The sequence below is a fragment of the Patagioenas fasciata genome, chromosome 5 (genome assembly GCF_037038585.1).
Source record: "Patagioenas fasciata isolate bPatFas1 chromosome 5, bPatFas1.hap1, whole genome shotgun sequence".
In the NCBI taxonomy this organism is placed as follows: domain Eukaryota; kingdom Metazoa; phylum Chordata; class Aves; order Columbiformes; family Columbidae; genus Patagioenas; species Patagioenas fasciata.
In genome coordinates, this window is record NC_092524.1 from 16,428,722 (window position 1) to 16,448,794 (window position 20,073).

The window sequence follows — 20,073 nt, forward strand, 5'->3', positions numbered from 1 at the left end:
AGAGAAAAATTTGAATTAGTTTATGAAGCTAATTTAGTTTAAGTCAGTCCTCACACTAGGACTGTACTCTAAATCTTGCTGCCTCAGGCACAGTTAATTTTGAAAAGGATCTCTGTATTCTGGAGAACGAAATAGTGCTTGATACGTATCTGTGAAAGTCAAACTTTTTTTGTGTGTTCCAATCTGAAATAAATCGGATGATGTTTCAGAATCCCTAGTGTTCTATGACTTATGAGAAATGGATTGTGGACAGAGTGCAAAGATGCAGTCAAAGTCATTTTATAGTTGCAGTCACATCTGAGATACAGTTGTTATTTATATACATGCACAGGGAAGCTAAACTAATCTATTTAACGGTTGTAAAAATGTCCAGGTACAAAATTTTGTAATTTATATTCAGCAAAACTGTAGCTAGTTTATGAAAAACTATACGCTCCACTCAACAACAAAGTTTCTGAGTAGTGGAAAAAACTATGTCACAGAACAAGAATTACTATACTTGTATAACAATACTCCTCTTCCAAAATCTGGTTTGTTTAATCCATTTATATTTTAAGTGCTTCAGGACAAGGGTCTTTACATATTTCCCTTACTATTGGCTAACAAAATACAGACTGATTTTGGATTATTATGTTTCTTTCAGTGAAATTATTAAATGCATGACAAGCATTCTAAAAAAAAAAAAATCTCATGGCTTGTGATATATATGGAATATATGAGTGTAATTTCTATGAACACTGAAATCACATTAGGAAGCCAACTGCAGTGAATGTCAAGGGCAATCAGGTGCCAAGTTCCAAATGCATCACTGAAAAAAACGTATTTTAATCCAACAGATACACAAAGTAACTATAGTGCATCTATCATGTTCCACTATGCAGTATGTAGCTCAATTAGAGTGCAAAATAAATGCATAATAAATTATTCAAATGACTGCTGGGAATACGAAAGGTCATTCAGTATCTTCAAAAAATACCGTTGTAGCTATTATACAGTGTCTGGGATTCTGAGGTCACAGGAGACAGGACTAGGGCCAAGACTTATTTCTGGCAAAGCTTCAGATCACTTGTGAAAAGAAAACACTCTGCTCTTCTGGAAAAACAAACCAAGCTACATTTGTTCTCAGATGACAGTGCCATGGATTCCTGAAAGGAAATTCAGATCCACGTTTACTCTAATGACAAGAGTTCTTGCCCTAACTTGGCTTCAAGTACTACAGAAATTCCACTTCTCGGAACTTTCAAGGACAAGTTTTACTCATTGTTTACATCAACTTTGCAAGCTGTACATACTCACCAATGATTGAAATAGGCTTCCTAGCAAAACGAAGCCTTCCCCATACTCCAACATATTTACTGCGGCATCCCGCTGACCATAACCGAACCACATATTCTGTTCCAAAGAATACCACTAATACAATTTCCTAAAAGAAACAAGACGGGAAACTAGGTTAATTTTCTATTGTATGTCTTTCACCTTTCTTCAGAATGTAATACAAAAAAATGCTAAAATAAAATGTAAAATTTGGAAGGTAAGAAGAAATCAACTATACCAAAAATATCTAAAGTAACATAGGAAAACCTGTAAGAGTAAAGAAAGAAAAGATTAAGAGCAAGTTTAAATACTTTAATTGCATGCAGTTTGGCTTGTCTACACGTACTAAAACTGAAAACCATTCTGTGTGATTCACTTGGTCTAATTCAAACAAAAGGTTTCCTGACAGAGCCAAAGAAAACAAGCAGAGTCTGTACTCAGAAGATGAGTATTTTGCTAGCGTATTTCATTTCAGGAAGAGGTGTGCTTCACATTCCATTTACCGTATCAGCTTAGCCTCCCTCTTATTTATACTTTTTCCATCTTCCTTTAATCTCACATGGACTGAAAGAAGATTTTTAGTACCCGTTACCACCACGTCAGTCTCCAGGTGCACTGAAAACACAGTGAGATCTCGAGCACGCCTGTCCTACCCTCTTGTCAACAATTAGAGACTTCAGCAGAAACATAAGTCGAGTCCTGAAACACCACCAGTATCAACTACATGTTAACCACAGACCTACCCTAAAGTATGACTTTGGAAATGCCTACAAAGTGACAGATGTCAGAGGCATCTTACTTTCTTGTTGATTAGACAGAGGTACAATTATGTCCATTTTGGAACTTGTTCAATGCGCAGCTAAACCTTGCTGTTCTACAGACCGGCTGAGCACTGCACACCCAGTGTAGTGTCCTCAAGTATCAGGGAGCTGCAATACCTCCTTGTTGCCCAACTTGACTAACAACTGGTCATATTCTCTACCAGAGCCAACAGCAAAACCTACTAATGGTAACGGTAACAGTGGCTTCTCATCAAAAACAAACACCACATGGTATATGGAAAGAGTAAAGCAAAGAAACCAACCATAAGGAATCACAGTTACATAGGACAATGCAGATTAAGAGAATAAACTGCTTATTTCATAGAGTGATTTAATATAAAGAGCTACTGCAGAGACGATGACACGCTGCTGAACATTTTATCCAGACTCTTCACGTGTCTGCATGGTTCACTGCTGTTTTTCGTAACAGAATGGCAAATTGGACTCAAGATGGTACCTATGATTATTTTCTAAATTAACTGAAATAACCAGGATACAAACCTAGCCCAGTCAATATAAATGGGAGACATATTATTAGCTTCAAAAATGCATAAAACATTGCCTGAATACTGAGTAAAATAATAGGTCTGTATACAGCAAAAAGAGGGCAAAAGAAAATGTCCTGCATCAGTTGACTTTGCTATAATTTTTGTGGCTCTAAAACAGCAGCCTTCTGGTGGCCTAACAAACTGTTCATCTCATAGCACTACAGTGTTGAAGTTCAACTCCATGACACTTCTAGGAAAGCCAGGAGAACATTAGCCAGGACTCATTCCATTAGTTTTCACAATCTCGTAAGCTGTGTAAGACGTCAGATGCAGCAGAACAGCTATCGCAATTGTTTAGAATCACTTGTATTCCAGTTAGATTTTCAAGATACACTGAAACTGTCCAGATCATTGGTTGTAATAAACATGAAGCTAAGACACTTCAACCTAGCCAAGAATCTCTTCTACAGCTTCATTCTGAAAGGATCCACCACAAGCCTCCACTTTTTTTAATTTGGATTATTATTAAATATTTTTAAATGAAATAAAGCCATAATAAATGCCATAAATCTAAAGAAACAGCATCTGCAACAGACACTTTAAGCCTGTCTTATGAAAGAAGCTTCAAACACAAAATAAAATCTCCCTTTGTCCACTTTCACCTTACGTCATTTACAAACCTAGAGTGAATGGCAAAATTATGAGCACTGCTTTACATGAGGTGCTGTTGATTTGTCAAAGCAAAATTAAGCATCAGAGGCCATATTTTCTAGGCAGCTGGTCATACTCGTTTCACAGCCTTGGTCAATAAACTCTAATATTCAAATACTCTTCTGTATGCAGAAGGCTAGTACATGTCCCTTCACCACTGCCACAGAGGAAACTCCCTTAACAAAAGACAATAGCAACCATACAGGGAGCAAAAACTCTCCTTCATTCAAAATAACTAATTTGAGGAAGGGATGTATGGCCTCGTATCATACGTGATAGCACAGATACTCTTCATGATATACCCAAAGGCATTCACCAAAAGCAAAACAAAGCATTACCTTGGTAGGCAAAGAAAAACCCAGAGAAAAGTTAATGTTTTAGCACAATGAAACCACAAACACCACTCTGAGCAGGCATCGTGGCCTTGTCAGGATCACAGTTTCAGTTTTATAGCAAGAAGGTAGAAGTGAAAGCCTGGATTGTGCTTTAAGGCAGCGTGTATTCTCTGCGTAGGGCATTTGCATTGGAGTTGCGCGCCTATGTTTTCTAAAGGCCGTCCCTGGTTCATTGGCAAGAGGCACAACGGCAAGTATGCAAATGAGGGCTGTGCCCAAGACAATGCGACAGCCATGCAGTCAATGGTTACTGTCACCCAGCGCTTTGCGTGACATGCAGACAAGCTCAGAGAACATTGATTGTCCTATAGACTCGGATGACTGGAGGGAACGACCAGTCGGCTTACACCAAGACACATTTTTCACTCCTGACGTTTTGATAAAGGCTTATTGACCTAAATGAGACCCAAGTTATTCAGGGAACATCGGGGGTGAAAGTGCACAAGCTGTTCTTCATGGTCATACACAAAAACTCCAGGTATCCATTAGCAACTGGCAAATTCCCCCTCCTCTACCCGAGGCTGTGCGACAAACAGAAGTGTTTTTAATATCTTGCATTGCATAAGTCTAATAAGTAGTCTCCTGGGGGTGGGGGAGGCTGATAAATTTATGTTGGTACACGCTTATATTAGCAGCCAGAAACTTGCAGACAACAAGGACAAAGTACATTAGAAAATTATGCCTCCTGAGCTACTAAAATATTGCCTATATTTTCCCAATTAACAACTTAACATAAAACTTTACATTAACTAGAAGGATGCCAACCTGATTGTGAGTTCATTTATGCTGGTGATACTTTGGGCTAATTCCATTTAACAGGAATTACCCTGGCAGAGAGCAGCAAAGCCTCACACCAAAGAATTTCAGCAAATCTGAGTTCTACCACAAATTCATTTGGTCCACTGTTTCTTTGATACTTTCTCCCAAACTGTACCTACTAAGTACACTGTATAAAAGGTGGTATTTCTCACAATGAATCAGCTAGGCTGGAACATGGCTTAGAGAAGGTAACATAGGAAAACAGAAGGATAAAGTGCTGAGCAGACAGAGAAAAAGTAAAGAATGAGTGAAAGAAAAAACAAAGCAACATTCAGCAAAAGCAAAAAAAAAAAATACAGAGAAAATAACTGCCTCTAAGACGCTAGTGGAGGTGAGAATTAAAGCCCAGTAGAGAAGTGTTTTTGGTTAAAATTATGGACAGACAAGAACTGCACTGTGTAAAGACCTCCTCAACCCTATGTAACTTAATTGTGATTTCTTCTCTACCAGGTGAAAACAGAAATACAACACTGAGATAGAACACTTACACTGACATGGTAAAAAGAGCCCTCTGAGATGTGAGTTGTGTACCTTCACACTGTGGGTGTACAGAAGCCTTCTTGCTTAAAAGGAGAGACTTTGTTCTTTTAATTATTGATTTGTACATGGTACCCTCACTTCTGCCATCCTTCCTGCTCAGCCCAGGCATACACTTAATGCTGTATCTTCATATCTTCTCAGCCACATAATCCCAACACAGCTAAATACCAGAGGAACTCTGGATAAAAAGGTAAAGAAGAAGAACATGAGATACACATGTAGGTCGCCTTTCTTGAAGAACTCTATCAGTGTCAGTAACTCTTCAGCTGTGAGCAACTTCTCATATGTAAATTCACAACACTTTCAACTAAAAGGAACAGGTAGATACGACTAGTGTAACAAGCCTTGGCCATTTCTACTGTGGTACATACAGTGCTTGGTGAAACTACAATAGATCTCCAGGCAGACATTTAGCAGATGCCAGGGAATGAAATGCTTCTCATAAAGACCAGTAAAGGAGCCTGTGTTCTCATTGGTGCAGAAATGGGGTCAGCTTGTGTGATCCATTTCAGAAATCTCACAACAGATTTTTCAGTGCACCCCACTACTCGCTTTCACAGTTTTGACACGGAAATAGAAGCACGTTGATCAGGTACTACATGAACAGCTTTGGGAACCGCTTCAAGTATAGTGAAAGAGCCATCAAAACAAAGAAATCATCCTCAGCCTGGGACAGGTATATCATAACTTAATGACCTTGCTTAAGTACAGCTCTCATCAACTGACGAAGGAACTTAGGCAGGATCCATAATAACACAGTCCCCTGACAAACATACCTATACTACCTATCATAACAGCCCATATCTCCACAGTTCCCATGGATTAATCACAATTTCATAATAAGCTCATAAGAGGAACACACAGAGTAGGGCTCAAAGAACAACTGTGATGAAAGCCCATGTATGAGGTTTAACTTACACTCAAGAACTGGACATGCTATGCATAAGGACACTTTAACAATTGCCTTCACAAACTTCAGAATGCCATTAGGCAAAAGAATGAGAAAGTCCCATCAGAGGACAACAGGGGAAAGTTACTTATTGAAAGGACTGTAATAAATGAAGGAGGAACCAGACTTGATCAGCTGTGTGACTGGAGAGTCAGACTGATAAAAACAAATACACATGAGTATATTAGCAAAATGAATATCTGTTTTATTTTGCTAATAAACACAGCTTGAAAAGCCCTTCTTTTACTACTCCACCCCCAGCAAATTGCAAGAGCTACAATACAATGTTGGAAGGCACCAAACATCCACACTACAAGATAATGTGCAGTAGCAACTCCAAAGGGAAGGAAAGAGTCCCTAAACTTAGCTGAAGATGTTTTTAAGTAATTAGACAGATTAATAGCTTGGGGGAAAAAAAAAACAAACAAACAAAACAAACAAACAAACAAAAAACAACAAACAAAAAAACCACACACAACAAAATCCTGACACAGAATGGATCACGACACCATAACAACAGCTATTTAACAGATAAAGAAACTGTCTCTGGAGGTTGAGAAAGCATCTGCATAGAGAATATATTTGCCAAGGCTCTGCCTGTAGACCTCAAAACTGTAACTGGTCATGGAGCATCACATAAGTCCATGCAGCCATTTGATGTGAGAAGATTAGATGAGGTTATGTGAAACCTGTTATGAACAAGAATGCCTCTACTCTGAGTCCAGATTTTTTTCAATGAACTCCATAAGCATAAGGGGTAAAATACTTGTTTTAGAACAAAGAGGCACAGCATATCATTATGTTATGTTGATTGGCTACTGAAAACCAAAAATCAAAGACATCATACAATTTATTCCATCTACCGTAGAGATGGCTGCCATGAGATAAAAGGGAGATAACAAGCACACGAAAACAAGAGGCACTGATGAGGAGGTTGACTTTAAGCTTCATGAGCACACGCTTCTTGTACTGTAAGAATTTCCTCTCACCCCAACATTTTACTGGGAATGTGACTCCTACCCATTTCTGCCGTATTACAAGCTCTATTACTTTATCGTCATTGGATGGTTCAACCACATTATTCCCATGATTATTTGAAATTTGGCTGATTTCAGATTCTAGCTTTAAGGATGAATTCCTTTAAATGAGGAAATAAGCTCTCCCATAGTTTATATAGGAACTGCATGCCAACCAGCATTACCTTGGCTGTAAGATTCCTCTGGCACTATTGCACCAATACCTATTTGTGAGTCAAGGCAACGCAAGAGCTCTGCTACAGACCTACTGTGCCAACAGGAAAGTGGAGCAGTAACCTCTTTGCAATCTCAGGCAGCAGTAGTAGAGTGAGGACACTACCAAAAGTTTTGTTCAGAAGCTGTGACAAGGAGGACTCTGAAGGAGTCAAGAGAGGGGACAACAGATCTGCTGATGCTAAAGCAAAGTGATGAATGGGGCACTTGCCGTCAACCAAGGGCTGTGGAGCTCGATGGGGCAACACAGAAACAGGCTCAGCATCTTCACGAGCAGGGATGCACCATACCCTCTACTGCCACGGAAAGGTCAAAAAGAGCAAGAATGTGTCTCACACGTGGGGCAATAGGTTGCATTTGCATTCAGAGAAGAGCAGCATGCAGAAACTGAACCAGGCTACAAGTTAGTCCAGAGAGAGCTGGGGTCCCCTTCCCAGCACACTGTTCACCTGACACATAAGGGCTCGCAAAATGCCTCAGACAGCACTTGTGTACAGCCCCAGCAGGGTATGCAAATCAACAGCAGCGAAGGCAACTGTTTCTTTTAATCTCGCTCACTTTGTATAGAGAGGCCCCTCTTTGTTCTGTTGAGAAAGGCAGGATTTTTTCCTGAAAGCTGTACTGTGTTTTCTAAGATACACAGAACAGCAAAATCAGATGGCCTAGGCAAACAGACAGACACCAAGCTCAATAAAGTAAAAATTCCAACTTGATGAAGTACTGATGATAAATAAAAAGATAAATGGTTTTTCATATTTATAAACTCTTACTGAGCAACAGCAAGAGCCAAAAGTGCTATTTAGGATTGGGGATTTTTCTCCCCCTACTTAATCTCCTCACTTCCAAAGATCTTGTAAATTGCATCTTTTCAAGTGAAAAATAATAATACCTTTCAAAAATATGTTTCAAGCCAGAACACTTAGTGTTCTTTCCTTTCAAAAGCCTAGTATCATTTGCTAAAATTATTTATCAAGCATATTTGGCACCAAATGATTAAATAGACAACAGAAAACAAAAAACATGGTATCAGCATCACATTTCTATCTTCAAAGGCTCAAAATTAATCCTAAGAAGTTACTGGACATCATTAAAGTCCTCTTATTAATGTTTTTAATTAAGATGAAATAATATTTACATGTTAATGTTCTGACAAAAAGGGATGCCTACTAGGAGACAGACTTAGAACAGTTGATTGTGCTGAAGCTTTTCTATTTTCCTTTAACCGGTGCCAAGAGCGCAGAACAATAGCACTGGGACCAATAAAGAATACTACTGGGTTGCAATTTTGGGTTGAGTTTTTCCAAAGGCTCCAAGCAACTAAATCCTATTGAATTTCAATAGGAGTCGGACACCTAATTCTCTTAGGTGCATTTAAAAAGCCTTCAATTGATTTCCTTAGCTCTCTTCTCGCTAGAGGTTTCAGCCAAAACCAAACGCAGGGAGTTGAAATTTTGCCACTGACTACAAAAGGCCTCAGATGTCGGGGGTGTAACTTTGTACACTGTCCTGGTTTCAGTTAGGAGAGAGTTAGTTTTCTTCCTAGTAGCTGGTACAGTGCTGTGTTTTGGATTTACAATGAGAATGTCGATAACACACTGATGTTTTAGTTGTTGTTAGGTAGTCGAGAACTTTTCAGCTTCTCACACAGTGCCAGGTGCACAAGAACCTGGAGAGGGCACAGGCAGGACAGCGGACCCAAAGTGGCCAAAGGGATATTCCATACTGTATGACACCATGCTCATTATATATTTAGTGGGAGAAAGAAGGGATGGGAGGATGTTCAGAGCTACGGTGTCTGTCTTCCCAAGTAACCGTTACGTGTGATGGAGCCAGCTTTCCTGGAGATGGCTGAACACCTGCCTGCCCATGGGAAGTGGTAAATGAATTCCTTGTTTTGCTTTACCTATTTAACTGCCTTTATCTCAGCCCATGAGTTTACTCTTCTGATTCTCTCCCCCATCACACCAAGGGGAGTGAGCGAGTGGCTGCGTGGTGCTTAGTCGTCGACTGCTGATAACCCAGGACACACATGAAGGTCTCAGATCACAGCTGCATTAGAACAACTTTCCTTACCATCACCCATGCACAAGTCTCTTCCTAATGCAGTTTTCTTTAGCTTTTGAGCTTAGTTGCTGATGATATCCACCAGGAATTTACAGAATCTAAGCTGGGCTTGCACATTTAGTTTACAATACTTGTTTTACTGTGGAGTTCTCCCCATCACAAAGTATGCTAAAGAGCTAGACTTCATACAGAAAGTAGTGAGCAAGAGAAAGAAGTGTCAACATGCTAACACTGGTCAAAAATGATTAAAAAAACATACTCCTTTCTGTTTATTTCATGAACCTCTTTTTTAGGGCTTCATAAAAATCTCAAGAAGGAATTCATACAGGAATTCTCCTTCAAGGTGAAAAATGCTCTGGCTTCTACCCAGTGCAGCATATGCTTAATTTTATATCTCACTGAATTCAAAAGAACTATTCACCTACTTAAGATTAAGCACACATACACAGTTCACAGAGATGCAGACTCATTCATTAGTACATACAACATGGCAATACAAGTAGAAAGGAACTGTTACAGACCATTAAAAAAAAAAAAATCAGTCTAAGCCAAGCAGTCTATATTTTTATGTTACAGAGAACTTTTCATATTTACACTATTTATACAGTGGTTGATTTCCTTGATTTGATTATTTTTACCCTGTCAAGTATCTTATTGCATGCTTGTTATCAACCTTCCTCACTCATTTTTAATAAAGCTATTTCATATCCACTGTGTCCTACACTGAGCAGTTCATACATCTTCCCTTTGCTCCACAGCTAACACGGAATTTCTTGGGGGATTTCACGAAGAGACTGTATATGCCTGGTGGTTTCCAGCTCTAAATGACAGGGCAATAAAAGCTATTGTGTCTTCCAGCAAACTGTGTTTCTCTTATGCCCTTAGACTATCATTGTTACAACACTATTCCTTTCAGAGAAAAAACAAATACTATAGGGTATCTCTTCCTTGAAAGCAGAGCCACACAACAGAAGAATCTGGCCATTATCAGCCCAGCTTAACCTGCAATAGCTTCACTTTGTGTACTTAAAAGGGAATGTGATGGTAGATGTGATGGCCAAGGTCTGGTCACCTGTCATACAGTTTGGTAACAGCAACACTTGAAATCTAGTGGTTTCAGACATACTAATGTACTTTTTTGCTTGAGGACACACTGTGATAGCAGCCACGAAGCAAAAATACATTTTAAAACGTAAGTTAGAAAGATAACTGATGAAAAAATATTTTTGTTCTACTGGTTTTGAAAAGTGGAAAATAACTTTTAGTTTTCTGTAAATATTCACTTTTCCTCCTTACTCATCTCTCTTTATTAAAAAAGGGCAGAAGAAAAGAGGAAAAGGACTGATAAGGATGGGAAGCTATAAACCTCTAGTCTTCCATTACCTTTTACATTAAATCGATGTTTGCTCTTGTAAAATGGTGTTTTTCAACAGTCATATTTTACACAAACTTCAGGCAGGTTTCACTTTATATTTAAATTGTAGTGATTTTTTTCTTTTATTGTATAGAGTTTTTGAACACAAGATATATGTCTGCAGAATAATCTGCAGATTTAAGGCATGAAAGGGAATACATTTTCTACTTCATTATAAAAAGAACTACATTACTCTCTCTTATAAACTTGTGAAACAAGGACTCTAAGAAAATAAGCTTTGATGGAATTAATTTTCCTTTTTAATTGTTTCTCTCACCCCTTACGGTCACCAAGTGACCAAGGGCACCTCCATTCCCACTCTGTGGCAAATCTGACCTCTGCAGCTTTACTAGTTCTTTGAGCGTCTTGCTCCTCCAAAGTTGACAGCACTGCATTTGCACCATCTTAACATGACCTACAGTCCAGGTACTCTGACCTACGAAGATCTCCCAACTTAAGGGCACTATCCTGAGTCCAAACAAAGGAGAAAACACATTTGCAAGCTGTAGCAATGCCTCTCTTTGTTCCCTGTGTAGGCAAGAGTCAGGAAGATTGAAAGGAGAGATCAGAGCCTGACTTGCTGTTCAGCTACAGGTTTCTCGTAAGTCTTTGATCGAATCACATGCAGCCTTTAACTCCATTCCAAAGCAGTGAAACCGACTACTCTCACCACCCTCTCCCACACAAATGCACCAAGACACTGAGATGATAGCACTGTGGATGGAAGTACAGCTGGATATGCACAGCGACATCCTGAGGCCCCCATATCTAAATCCCATGAGCTATTATGAGCTATTTGAACAACTTGCTCCTGCAAAAGCAAGTACAGAGTAGGCCAAAGAGGAACTCTTTCTAGTGAAGTTCTAACTTCTTACCTCTCTTGTGTATACAAGACATCCCCCCACCTGCCCAGCCCTACCTCCAAGAAGGGAGTTACGAAATGGTATTGCGTGCTAGACAGCCTTGCTTCAGGATTCTCAGCTCAACCCTTTCAGCTCCTCAATTCTGTTTTCAGCTTTACAGGACCCTCTCTGGGATATGTTATGTGTTCTGCAAGTAAGACATTTCCAGAAGAGAGGTCACCAAAAGTGAGACATTACCTCGACTTCTACATATACTCATGACATCCTCTTTTTCTAGAAGCAGCATGTTTTCAAAATTCATCCTCCAAAGGTAAGATTTCTGGCCTGAGCAATGACCATGCTTTTCAGTAACTGTTTAACAAGAACTATATCTCAAATGGACTAACACTGGTTCAACCACCTCCAGATAACAAAGGGCAAAAGAAGATTTTCTTTTTTCCCAGATGGGCAGGACAGCAGTGCAGGATGGAGTCATCAAGTTCTGAAACAAAATCCTGCGTGGTTAGAAGTGGGGCATTCCTTTCACACACCTGGGCAACCACTGCTCAGTTACCAGTATCAGGCTGAGCGTCGATAAGAGTTCAAGTGCCATATTTCTGTTTGACATTACCATAAACACAACCTGCTTTTGCCTCAACATACTTGAGCTCTCTCCCAGGGCTGCTCCAGGGAATACACATCACGCTCTTCCACACAGCTGCAAAAACAGTCACACACTAAACCTGTAGTCCAGGCACTTAATACTCCTCACAGGAAGACACATGTGCTAGTTTAAGCAAATAAAAAACCTCTCAGATGCCATATGTACACAGTCCATTCAGTCAGCATTTTACATTTGCCTCTAAAATTTGTTAAAGAGGAGAGGAGAATTATTTGACATGCAAAATAAACCTAACCGAAGGCAACAAAGTCAGCATTTTCAGCTAAGTGCCAAATACATTCCACATACTGAAGGAAAGTAGTTTCCTCCCGGTGCCAATTTCCTGTGCCTGTTCCAATCAGTGAGTATTACACAGTTGCCACTATCATTCAGCGCATCAGGATTACAGCACACCAAAATTAGAAGTTAATTTATATCAACCAAAGCACATGAGTAACTCAGTCCAAACTCTCCTTAGAGCTTTGATAATGTTCCAACCGAACCAAACTTAACCTACATTTGCAAAAGGAAGATATAAGCCAAATCTCTCTGAAGTTGCATACACCATTAACCAAGCTACCGTTATGTGCAAAGACTTATATTTTTACTTGGATTCATGTTTCTTTCAGTTTCGGGTCCAACATAAATAAATGGTGCAACAGAGGCAGCTCTTTGCAGAATTCAAAGTTACGAAAGGAGAACTCCAGCTTTGTGAAACTCCCTTCACTCACTATCACCTTTCCCCTGCTCCCTTTACAAATAAAGGACAAGTGCACTATTCATTGCTGGAAGAAAAAATTCTTAGAAAAGCCACGGCCTTCTCCGTGGCAGCTGGTCTGAGCTTTAAGATATCAAACACCTCAGGAAACTAACAGGCATTATAAGGAATGAAGTTAACAAAAGAAAACCCAAACTGATATTTGGCAGAATTCAGCAACACTGTACTCCAAAACTCTTTGGAAAAGGAGAGACCTTATAAAAGCAATACCTAGGACATGTCAAGAGTAAACTAAAAGCTCTGCAGCTGTACACAGGCTACCATGCAGCTGATAGAGCAAGTAAGAGCCAGCCAGTCAGAAGATTCTCCTCTGTGGAATGGTACTTGAAGAGGGAAAAACAACTGCAATTTAAAGGAAGGGGCACAAGGAACATGGTTTACAGACAGAGGAGCCTTTTCTGTGCTGAAACATTGGGCAATCCAGGATAGATTTAGAGTCCACTTTGAAATATGTGTTATTAGAAGAACCAAAGCACTGGTTAGGTTTTTGAAATGCATTAACATATCAGAACATCCGACTGGTACCAGTGCAGTGGGACTTTTTATTATTGCATTACTACTGCACTGATTTTTCTAAAGCTTGAGGCACATCCATTCTTCATGTGAGCTGTACTTCCAGGTGATTCGTGGTACAATGTTTTCTAGGAATAGCTGAATTTTCTAGGACCTTCTCTTTGATTTGAGGTTTACTGTTGCCTAAATTAGCAGTTAAACTAAACACATCGTTGGAAGTGTCCAATTTCCAAACATTTTTCCCAGTATCTTATGGGATAAAGCAAATGGCAGTCTTACTCCACAGCTAGACAAATTCTGTCAGTAATTATATGTATTTTTTTAATGTCAAAAGATCATCCATTTTTTCAGTCCTCCCTTTACATCATCTCTGTAGTTCACAACAGTCAGTTCCAAAAAGTTGTTTTTCATATGCCTATCCTACTTAAGCCTCTCAAGATCCCATTGTGTCATATGTGATTTTAATAAAAACTCCAAGTCTAGTCTGGACAACAAAGGTCTTACTGCCAAAGAAGAGAGCTAAGATTACCCAGTGCACCAAAGATGTTCATTCCACCCAAAAAGATACTTGTTCAGCAACAGAGGAACTAATAAGAACTGAAAACCATATCAGTTGTCGTAACAGAAATAAAGTAAGCAAGAGGTTACATTAAAGAAAGGTGACTCCTCGCTTTAAAGCAGGGATGTCAAACTCATTTTCACCGGGGGCCACAGGAGCCTTGCGGTTGCCTTCGGAGGGCCAAATGTAATTTTAGGACAGTTACATTTATACATGTATAATACATATACATGTAGTATACCTACTACTCATACATTATTTATACAGTCCTAAAATTACATTTGGCCCTTTGAAGGCAACCGCAAGGCTGATGTGGCCCCTGGTGAAAATGAGTTTGACACCCCTGCTCTAAAGCTACCAACCTTACTATTTACTAACCCAATATGCAAGCCACCACTCTATGTGACAAACAACTGAAATATCAGACATTTTTTGTTATTACTGCAAGGTGATGTTATTTACACTGTAAAACACTATTTTAAAGCCATATTTTCTCAATATGCAAAATAAATAATCACCAGACTAAGTTCTTTTCTAGGAATAAGGGGGGAGGCGGGGAAAGGGAGCCTTGATGCACAACAACCAAACACTGATGCATGAATAGTGCATGTAAAGAGATTGAGTTACATCCTTTTTTTAATGGCTTCACAAAAGAAATAATATCTCAAGTGGCCAAGTCATAGAGAAATGATCAACTGTCAAATTGCCAGCCTTACAGATCTTACAGAAGGAAGAAGCTACTTAAACTGCAGTTCAGTTTGGAGAGTTTTCTAGTTTTGTTAAAGCATCAGTGAAGGTGGCTCAAGCATGGAAGCTGGGACGAGAAGCCTGCCCTCCTCTGCCAAAGGAAGCAAGGCAGCAAAACCAAACTCACCCATTTGGCGAGTGGATGAAACAAGTGGGTCTGTCGTGCCTGGATGCTAAAAAATACTTTAATGACAACCTCATGTTTCCCCTCTCCTGAACACATAACACATTGCACATCTAACTTCATACAAAAGTGTCAATTGCTAATACTGTTCAGGGTGTAATTAATAACAATTACATTACACTAGAAAAACACATAAGGGACTGCTTTTTGTGCAATGTGCATTTCCTCCTCAGCTGGATGGCCGAAGAAAACCTACCAGACATGCAAGTATGGTACAGCTGTGTCACATAACTGGGTATTTGAATATTTATAAGCTATTGCACTTGGGACACTAAGGCTGGTGATATGACTGCATGTTTTAATAAGTTGATCAATAAAGCTTTCCTCATTAGAAATCTGCCCCTAGCATGATATATTCGAAACTTCTGTTATCATGAACTATATCTCCCACATGGCATACTGTTAAAGCCAGAAATGCTGTGCCTATTTAAACAGTATGTTTTATGGTACTCAGAAAGTGGCAAAAACTCTCTGGTAATACTATCTGTGGTTTCACACCTTTTGAATAATAGTAACGAATATTTCATGCTATGGAGACATGAAGGGTGTTCATGTTGCATGCTAAATCACCCTGAAGAACACTATGAAAGCTGTCTTCTTAAACACTTAGTGGATTATGTACAGGCTGTAGGCATTCTCTCTTCAATGAATTTGATTATTTTTTTATGTTTAGGAAGACAGCAAACAATGGTGGCTGTAAAATAAGCAATCAGTGCTCAGTGCAGCACCGAGTAGTTACCACCGCACAACTCCTAGTATCGCTATAAGAAGTCATGTTTCATTGCTTCATTCTTCAGCATAGTGTTAAACATGAATACATTTATTTAACATGGAGAACAGGGTGAACAAGTTTTGAGGGGGTGGGGGAGAGGGGGAATAATAAAAATCTATCGCAAACCGGAGGTATTTATATACTAACTGGCTATTGCACTGTTTTCCATGGAAATTGCAGCTGCATTAGATTTGGTACCAGTTGAAGACTACTTTTGGACACCTTAACAACATTCAAGAAGTTCCTTTTAACTTTGCTTCATGTTCTGTGGTTCCTTCTACTCTTTAAAGTAGGGAAAACAGGTTGGGGTTTTTTTTCAACCTTCAACTTTTTTTACGGTTAAAATAAATACAAAGATAAGTCGTTTAGAATTCAAGCTCAAAGGAACCCCACTGAAGTATTTATTCCTCTTGGAGAGCCAAGAAGCTCCTCTTTTGCTCAGGTTGTACCTCTCGCTGCTGCTCAGTATATTGTGCAACTCTGCCTGTGAGCCAACACAATCATAGGACCCAATGATAAAAGAAGCTATTCAGAGTTTTGGCAGGAAGAATATTTCTGACATTTTGTTTCATCTGGATCACGGGATTAGACTTCATCTCAAGGCTTTAACACTAAGCTGGCCGTGCTACATCACACGAAGCTGATTTCTGACACCTCATTCACTGTATATCACTTTATACTTGAATATTCCCATCCAAGTAGAGGGAAGACCCTGGAAGCAAACTGCAGTTCACAACAAACAAGCACAGTTGAACCTACTTGCTGACAAGGGAAGATTACACCTTGACACCACAGATATCTAAGTATTGAGCCACATAATCAGCAATTTATGCATTTTAAAAGCAAAATACAAACAAAAGCCTGTATATATGCTGACATCAGAAATGTAATGGTACCATATTACAAGTACCAGCTAAACTCTTAAAAACCTCTGTGACCACACGTGATTTATTTCAAGCATGTTCGTAACTACAAAACAATTACACAAACAACACTAGTGTTAGCTAAGTTAGTATTAACTGGGTGGCTAGAAAGTGACGTCATGGAGAATCAAAACTCCAAGCTCTTGAATAGGGGAAACAGGCACATACAAAAGAAAATTCATCTCAAGTATCCTAGGCACCTTAAGATGTAAAAAAACTACGCTTTTGGGAATACCTGTCCTTTTCCATGAAGGGAAAGTCTATGCAGCTGGCTTAGAATACCTAAACCTAACTTTTAGACACCTAAAAGCTGTGAAAAAAATTCAGAGTAAGCCTGTAAGAACTGCTTAGAATTATCCAAAAAAGTATTCTCAGCTTGGAGCAATGGTATAAACAGCAGTGGATATTACTATCAGTTCTCACTTGAAAGAGAGGTTTATGAGGGGCTTCTATTTTTGGTCTGGTCTCCCTAGAGAGGTCTGTGTGATTACTTTGTCTGCCTCCAGTTTCCTTCTCAAAACTCCCCAATCCACTAGTTGATCTGGGCAGATCAGAAGGTCACGTATGTCAGGAGAGATTTAAACTTCCTGAAAGTGTTGTGAAATTAAGGAGCCCAGGAGAAAAAAAAAAAAAAAAAAAACTTTCTCTACACCTTGAGAAGAGATTTCATGTTAATAATCAAGCTCCTTGGGATTCTCTAATTTTTATCAACATCCAGCTTCAGGAAGACTTATTGCACTCTTCAATGTCTTCATAAATGACTTAGACTCAGGACTTGACGGAATACTTAGTAAGTTTGCCAATGACACAAAACTGGGAGGAGCTGTTGACACTCTGAAGGGCAGAGAAGCCCTGTAGGGGGATCTGGACAAATTGGAAAACTGGGCAACCACATGAAGTTCAACAAGGGCAAGTGCACCTGGGACAAGGCAACCCTGGCTGTACATACAAACTGGGGGATGACATGCTGGAAAGCACCTCTGCAGAGAGGGATCTCGGGGTTCAGGTCAACAGCAAGTTGAACATGAGCCAACAGTGCGTCCTGGCAGCCAAGAGGGCAACCGTGTCCTGGGTGCATCCAGTACAGCATTGCCAGCTGGGCAGAGAGGTGATTGTCCCGCTCTGCACTGGTGTGGCCTCACCTGGAGCACTGTGTGCAGTTCGGTGCACCACAGGATAAAAAAGATATTAAGCTACTGGAGAGCATCCAGAAGAGGGACATGAAGTTGTTGGACGGTTTGGAGGGGAAGCCGTATAAGAGCAACTAAAGTCACTTCGTTTGTTCAGCCTGGAGGAGACCTCATCGTGGTCTACAGCTTCCTCACAAGGGGAGGAGGAGGGAAAGGCACCGAACTCTTCTCTTTAGTGACCAATGACAGAACCTGAGGGAATGGCAGGAAGATATGCCGGGGAGGTTTAGGTTGGACATTAGGAAAAGGTTATTCACCTAGTGGGTCGTAGAGCCCTGGAACAGGCTCCCTAGGGAGGTGTCACAGCCCCAAGCCTGACAGTGTTCAAGAAGAGATTGGACAACACCCTCAGACACATGGTGTGAACCGTGGGATTGTCATAATGCAGGGACAGGAGTTGGACTCAATGATCCTTGTGGGTCCCCTCCAACTCAGGTCATTCTATGATTCTATAAGTTTCAAGGGAACCCATTTGACTTCATAAAAACAAACAAAAAAACTCCAAAAGGCAAACAACCATGCACTTCAAGAGCCCCTAAGCATAATAAGTTTTTAATTTTTTTTTTAATGATTAAGTAGAATTTTTCCCATTGATTCCTAAAACCTGTGTTTACCAAAAATGTGACTAAATGCAAATCACTTTCAGAAAGAATTTTTTTAAAACTATGAAACCAAGAGGTTTATTTTTCAGTTTCACAGAGATTTCAATCGCCATGAAACTCAATATGAAGTTCAGAGTTGAACAGGAAAATACATCCTCCACGTTCTCTCTACCACCACCCACTCACATACTCCTTCATATTGTTACACGACTGTTTCTGGGTAGGAAAGAGAAGCATTTTGGGGAAAAAAAATGTGACACCTAGTTTCAATGGTTTAACTCCACAGAGAGATGTAACTCTCGATTCATTGGAGCATGAGCTCAGCAGATAAAGCAAACCAACGAATCTTCATTCACTAAGGACTGCATATTCATCATGCAGTCACTTCTCGAATCAACCCAGATTGATTAAACTCCTTTCATTAACTGATTTCAGCTCATCTGGTTTATTAACATCTATATAACCCACCTGGGGCCCTTGAACATCTGCTGCACTTGTCTGACTTGTTTTCAGAAGCTCAGGCCCCTTTATTATACGCATTTCTCAGATTTCTGTTAAGACCTTTAGGCTCCCCTGATCTTTCTTAAGAACTATGGCAACTAGAAGTTCTTTTTCTCTATAGAATCATCTCTTGCTGTTGTCCAGCAGAGCTGAACACACTTCTCTCATTCAACCACATGTGCTCAAACAGAAATCATGGGTAGGGCTTCTGAAAGACTGACAGCTCTTCTGGTCCTCCATAAAGGGAGACAAACAGTTCAGGCTGATGGCTGTCCACGCATTTTCATTTCCTAGTTCATGATGGTCACAACAAACAACTGAGTTCAAATAGTTACAACCAGGAGTAGGTGTCAGTAGTGGGTGGGGAGCAGTGGAAGATCAAGCATTAATTTGTGCCCCACATGCAGAGGATGTTGCTCTTTGGCTCCTTATAAGACATTTTTCTGCATGCATTATACTTCCAGAAAAGCTATTGTCCACTGAATTCATTTTTGGCACATGAGAAATACATAGTGATGTCCTCATGTGCAAATGGAAAAAAAGTTTCCATTCTTCAATTTCCTCCTCATTTCTGAATGTTACACATGATAGCATGAGCTAATAGATGTTATGGTAAACAGAAAAAAAAAAAAAAAAATCAACAACACACACAACCACCATATCCTCAGTATATTCTCTGCATTATGGATGCAGAATTTTTTCTGCAAAAATTTTCCTGTATTTTACACAAAAAAATGACCTGTAATTGATTTCATTGATGTTGAATAGCTCAAGACTTCCACACATATTCACCAGTTAATTTGAGGTTTATTTGTAGCTGTATGAGCTGTTCAGAATATTTATTTTGGAAATAGTTAAGAGTTAATTGACTCAAGATTTTGGGGGTGGGAGTGAACTTTCTAGAGTACAAGTCATAGTATGTTAACCCAGACAGTATCTCACACTAGATTGAGCTCCACTAAGATAAAAGGCTTAGAGGGCTCACTGTATAATAAAAAGAGCTCACGTAAGCAAAAGAAATAAATATTTACAAAGA

The 20,073-nt window shown here is 39.6% G+C and overlaps 1 protein-coding gene across 10 annotated transcripts in view; it reads right to left on the reverse strand.

Annotated features, from left to right (window-relative positions):
• The window catches only part of KCNQ1 (potassium voltage-gated channel subfamily Q member 1), a 404,259-nt gene that overhangs the window by 261,868 nt on the left and 122,318 nt on the right, over window positions 1-20,073 (reverse strand). For all 10 annotated transcript variants that reach the window (XM_071808985.1, XM_065839685.2, XM_065839683.2 and 7 more), the window contains one exon: window positions 1,297-1,423. In XM_071808985.1, coding sequence (XP_071665086.1) covers window positions 1,297-1,423 — 127 coding nt within the window. The remainder of the gene's footprint in view (window positions 1-1,296; window positions 1,424-20,073) is intronic.